General features: G+C 48.4%; 1 protein-coding gene across 1 annotated transcript in view; it reads left to right on the top strand.

Annotated features, from left to right (window-relative positions):
* The window catches only part of LOC143277999 (tight junction protein 1-like), an 87,258-nt gene that overhangs the window by 69,983 nt on the left and 11,275 nt on the right, over positions 1-6,000 (top strand). Inside the window, exons 13-15 of the mRNA XM_076583011.1 lie at positions 3,558-3,714; positions 5,100-5,202; positions 5,696-5,747. Of these exons, the coding sequence (XP_076439126.1) occupies positions 3,558-3,714; positions 5,100-5,202; positions 5,696-5,747 (312 nt within the window). The remainder of the gene's footprint in view (positions 1-3,557; positions 3,715-5,099; positions 5,203-5,695; positions 5,748-6,000) is intronic.

Consider the following 6,000-nt stretch of genomic DNA (forward strand, 5'->3'; position numbering starts at 1 on the left):
GCGATATCTCAACTCTCGGACCCGGGCCCCGGTTTTTACGGCCGGTTGTTCGTGATTCCAAAAGTCTCCGGAGGGTGGAGACCAGTCCTGGACTTGTCCCCCCCTCAACAGATTCCTCCCCAAGATGAAATCAAGATGGACACACAGGCACAGATTCGGGAGACCATGCAACAGGGAGATTGGGCGACGTCCTTCGATCTGAAAGATGCTTATTTCCATATCCTCATCCACCCGGCATCCCGCCGGTACCTGAGGTTCGTGTGAGGGACAGAGTGTTCCACTTCTCTGCCCTCCCATTTGGTCTGTCCCTTGCCCCTTTCCTGTTTACCAAGGTGGTGCGGGAATTGGTGTCAATCGTCCGGTCGGAGTCCATTCGGCTCTGTGTGTACCTGGACGACTGGCTTATTCTGGCCCAGTCACAGGCTCTGTGCCAGAGTCATACAGCCAGACTTCTAGACCTGTGCTCCCAACTGGGCTTCATCACGAACCAGGAGAAATGCGATCTGTCCCCGAGCCAGTCCTTCGACTTCTTAGGGATGAGATTCGACACGCGGTCCATGATAGTCTCTCCGACGCCAGATCGGTGGGACCGTCTGGCAGGCCTCCTCAACCACTTGCGCCATTCCTCCCAAGCAACGGCGCGGACACTTTCTTCCCTCCTGGGCATGATGGAGTCCATGGCACCTCTCATCCCTCTGGGCAGGGTTCTCAAGCGCCCTCTTCAGAGGGCACTCAGGCTACGGTGGTCCCAGAGCACTCAGCCATGGGATACCCGGATATGTCTGGGCGAGTGGTTCCTCGAGGTGACATCAGAGTGGTTAACCACCCCTCTTCTGACACAGGGGGTGCCCATAGCCCCACCTACTCTTCAGGTGGCACTATTCACAGACGCCTCCTCCATGGGCTGGGGAGCCCACATGGACTCACTCCATGCAGCAGGGACTTGGTCCCCGGAGGAGCGCCTATGCCACATCAATGTTCTGGAACTGGAGGCAGTTCGCAGGGCTCTCCAGCACTTCATAGCGGAGGCCAAAGGCAAGACCATTCGCTTGTTCACGGACAATACAACAGTCGCTTGTTACGTGAACAAAGGGGGCGGAGCGCACTCGGCAGACCTCTCTCTGCGGACCGAGGCTCTCCTCCGTTGGTGCCACAGCAGGGGCATTGCACTTTCAGCGAGACACATAGCAGGGAAAGACAACATTTTGGCAGATGCTCTCAGCAGGTCCAAGAGTGTCATCCACACAGAGTGGACCCTGGACAAGGACACCCTGCAAGGAGTGTGGGAACAGTGGTTCCGGCCGATGGTGGACCTCTTTGCGACAAGGTTCAGCAAGAGACTTCCCACTTACGTCTCTCCAGTCGCCGACCCAGAAGCATGGGCAGTGGACGCTCTCTCTCTAGACTGGAGCAGTCTGATTGCCTACGCGTTTCCTCCCTTTCCAATCCTGTCCAAGGTGATACGGAAAGCCAGGTTGGAACGCCCGCAGATGATCCTCATTGCGCCGAAATGGCCAGCCCAGCCCTGGTTTCCGGTCCTTCAGTCCCTGACACATGTTCCACCACTGGAACTGGAAACCAAACCTCATCTGCTGTGGCAGCCCTCGTTCGGCATTCCTCACTCCAATCCTCAGATGCTCCACCTGCACGCGTGGCTGCTGTGGCGGGCGGATCTGTCAGCATCACTATTGAAGTCTTCCACCCCTCGGTCAGCCTCTGTGTCCGCCGCGCTGACCAAGGGGGGTGCCTCCTCCGACCTCCTCTCCATAGTCTCCAAAGCCAGGAGGGAGGGAACAGAGACTTTGTATGACTTTCGATGGAAGAAATGGCTGAGTTGGTGTACAGCTCAGAACATTCCCCCTACTAACCCTACGAGCATGCAGCTGGCCAACTTTTTGGCTCACTGCTTCCTCGGTTCTCAACCTGTCTGCTAGTTCTGTGAGAGGGTACAGGTCTGCCATTTGTACCACTATCAAACAGCTAGGTGGTCCCGCTTTTGAAGCTGAGTTTCCTGCTCAGAGCAGTGGCTAGGGGCGCCTCTCTGAAGGAAGCTAGGAATCCCAGAAGAGTGCCCCTCTGGGACTTGTTCCTGGTGCTGGATTTCATTCGAAAACAGCCCTTTGAGCCTTTGGGGACTATTCCTTTTGACCTGCTCACTCTCAAGACCACTTTCCTTCTGTTGCTGGCCACGGGCCGTCGTAGAAGTGAGATTCATGGTCCTAGTGGTATGCCACAAGATCTAGCATTCCACAGAGATGGTTCCATCACTCTTCGTTTCCTTCCAGAGTTTCTGGCTAAGAACCAAGACCCCGAGGGTCCCTTCCCCCCTCTCTGAGGGTCAGACCTTTGTCGGATATTCTGGCACAAGATAATGAAGATAGGCATCTCTGCCCCGTTCGGTGCCTCAAATACTATTGCAATAGGTCTCGCCATAGGCGTTCTTCTCAGAGGCGCCTTCCTCATCTCCCTCAATGAGAATTACAAGAAAGATATCGCTGCAGCACCATTTCCCGCTGGGTTTCCCAAGTCATTCGTAGAGCCTACTCTCATGCACACAAGGATCTCAGTTGTCTTAATCCCCAGAACACACGAAGTGCGGGCCATAGCTACTTCGGCTGCTTTCCAGCACTCGGTACCACTGCAGCATGTCTTGGAGGCAGCCTTCTGGCGGTCGGAGAATCCCTTCATCAACTTCTACCTCCGGGATTTCCGTATGACCAGGGCTGACGGTTCCAAGGGGATTTCCTTTGTCGCGGCTAACACTGCCGTCTCAGTTTCAAGGGGCTCCCCATACGAACCAGTAGGCGTTGCCCTCCTCCATTTGCTTTAAATTCTGCATCAGTTTGACATGGTACAGTATATGACACCAAAAGGAGGAGTTTGTATTATACTCCATGTTTGGTGTTTACATATACTTACCATGTCAAACTCGAATGCCCCGCCCGTCCGTCCCCGCATCTCTCCGCCGTGGTTCTCATGGGGCATTTTCATTCATGGCCACGGAATGATTCAGCGCTTATAGCTGTTAGAGGCATTTGATTGGCTAAGAGCGGGCCAGACTAAGAGGGGCGTCTTTTCACTGTTAGCCGCGCGAAATTTGGCCAAACAGAGCAAACCATAGGCCTAGTTTGCATCAGTTTGACATGGTAAGTATATGTAAACACCAAACATGGAGTATATACAAACTCCTCCTATTTGTCTGATTGGCACCTGCTGGGTTAAGGATGGAGATTTGTCTGATCGGCACCTGCTGGGTTAAGGATGGAGATTTGTCTGTTCTCCCAGGTCACACAATCCCATTTGTGTGTATACTCATGGCAGAAGATTAAATACACTCATTAAAAATCCCGCAGTCCATGTTAGCGTGCAGTAGGTTATAGCAACATTAATATACCGAGAATGCCCAAGCCTGAAATCGTAGTAATCGCTGCCTAAATTGCCAGGTGAAATCAGTCATACATGTATAAGTTCACTGGTAGATACAAGTAGATAGAGTTGTAGCCCACACATTCAGAAAAGGCAACACTGATGATCCATGGTGTGTTGTGTGTGCCCAGGACGGACATCCGGCGCGTGGTGTTCCAGAAGGACCGGCAGAAAGGTCTGGGACTGCGGCTGGCGGGAGGCAACGCCACCGGCATCTTCATCGCCTCCGTTCAGCCGGGCAGTGGGGCCGAGGCAGAGGGACTGGTGGAGGGGGATCAGATCCTGCAGGTACCACACTGCTGTTGTTGTTTTTATTTCATCTCCTACTTTTCCCTTTACTCTGACGAGTCACTGGGGTGCTGCACAAAAAACTCTTCACAAGATTCCTCCAGGTCTGTTGGTTATGTTACAAATCCTGGGTCTCTGCAAATGGTTTTCAATCTTTTTTTTTCTTTCTGTTTCCCCCCTTTGTCTTCTGTGGAGGATTGTTTTAGTAAGGCCACTGGTTCATGTCACTTGGCCATATCAATATGGTCTCCTTTTTTTAACCTTTGTGTTTTGTTTTGTTTGTTTTTTTATTCCTTTTTCTCTCATTCATCCTTTCAACAATTCATGTACCACACTGTCATTCATCCACTGACATGTGATTTTTGTGGTTGTTATCCAGAATTACCTGCAAATGGACAGGAAAGGAGAATAGTATTTGAAAATATTAAAGAATAACAATGTGGGCAGTGACATTTTTACTGTGATGATATCAAGAAAATTTTACAAAGTAATGTCTTAGAATAATAGGAATATATGTCATGTGGTAGATGTTGTCAGAGTCAAATATCAACGAAGCAGAAAACTGAATGCATGGAAAGAAAAATAAGGCTTTCCTCCCTCATCCCCTACTTTTGGGAAGCAGAGAGTGGTGGGGTGGAGTGGGGTGGTCTTCCTGTCTGCCTGTCTGTCCCTGAGTCCACCATTGTGCAGTGGTCTCTCCCTCCCCTCCCCCCCTCATGTCTCTGCCACTCCCCCCCTCCCTCTGTCTCCCCCCCCCTGCCCCTCTTCCTCTCCTCGCCCCCAATCAACAGTTCTGTTTTTGTCTCGCAGAGTGAGTCATTGTAATCTGTTTTGGTTGTGCATGTGTGTGTGTTGATCGTAAACTTTAACAAATTTGTTTTATCTGAAAATACTTTGACAACATCAAATTTGACTAAAAGATAGGGAAAAAAATCAGTTCTTTTCATTGGTTCTATTTATGATAGTGAAGACAAAAAACTTTCCATTGACAATTTTCTGTTACATTTTAAAAATATATAATATTTTTGTATTATATTGCTATTCATCACGAGGCTGCTTGCCCTGAGGAGAGCGTGTTGCCACAGTACAATGCCACCAATATTTCATTTTGTTTTTTTTCTGTCGGCAAGAATTCAAGAATTTTGCCAGTGACAACCCTTTTGTTGCTGTGGCTTCTTTTGTGTGTGTGCTAGGTGCATGTTGCATGTGGGGCTTCGGTTTATCATTACATCTGAATGACTAGCGTCCAGACCACCTTGAGGTCTATTGGGAGAGGGAGTATGTAATCTGGTCTGTACATGGTCTGTATATTTTTAGTTCAAATAATTTATTTTTCTGAGTATGTGTGGAAGTTACATTGATGCATACATACATCTGTGGTCCAGGCAAATGGCCTTGACATTGTGGGCCTGACGAGAGAGGAAGCAGTGGCACATCTGACAAGCCTGGAAGGGAAGGTCACTCTCATTGTGCAGTACAGGAAGGAAGGTGAGGTTGTCTTCTCTAGTTTCTGATGTACAGCGTACATGTTGTTGCCTTGCAGAAGATTGAGTCCATATGTAAATCAACACTGTTTTATTTCCCTTTTTTTAATAATTTTTTTTAGATGAATAAATAGTGTTTTGTGAAGAACAGTACAAAACAGCAAAGAGCATGCACACACTCATGTTTAATGCACACACACACATACACATCTACACATATATACACACACACATTATTTATATACACATACTGTGCATACACACACATAGACATATATGTAGGCACACTGACATACACAGACACACAGATGCATATACAGATACAAAAAACGGACAGACACACACACACACAAACACACAGACACACATGCATACACACAAATCAAGAGACACACACATAAAGATGATTGTGGTGATGACGACACCAATGATGGCGGTAGTAGTGATGATGATGATGATAACGATGTCTAACAGTGATTATGTCTGTGACGTTTCAGACTACGACAGTATTATGGCCAGCCATGAAGCCGGTGATTCATTCTACATCAGGTTGGTTGCTGCACACTGACTGTGTGTGTGTGTGTGTGTGTGTGGTGTGTGTGTTTGTGTGAGAGAGACTACTTGTGCATTAGTGTGTGCATAATATGTATGTGTGCATGTTGTGTTGTGGTGAGTGTGTGTATGTTTGTTGATTAATTCTGTAAAGGTCCTTTGCATTTTATCTTCTTGTGAAGCATATACAACTCTTGATCATATCAGAAGAGATGGGGTTAAAAAAAGAAAAAAGAAAAAAGAGAGATTT

Source organism: Babylonia areolata, chromosome 35 (genome assembly GCF_041734735.1).
Source record: "Babylonia areolata isolate BAREFJ2019XMU chromosome 35, ASM4173473v1, whole genome shotgun sequence".
In the NCBI taxonomy this organism is placed as follows: Eukaryota; Metazoa; Mollusca; class Gastropoda; order Neogastropoda; family Buccinidae; genus Babylonia; species Babylonia areolata.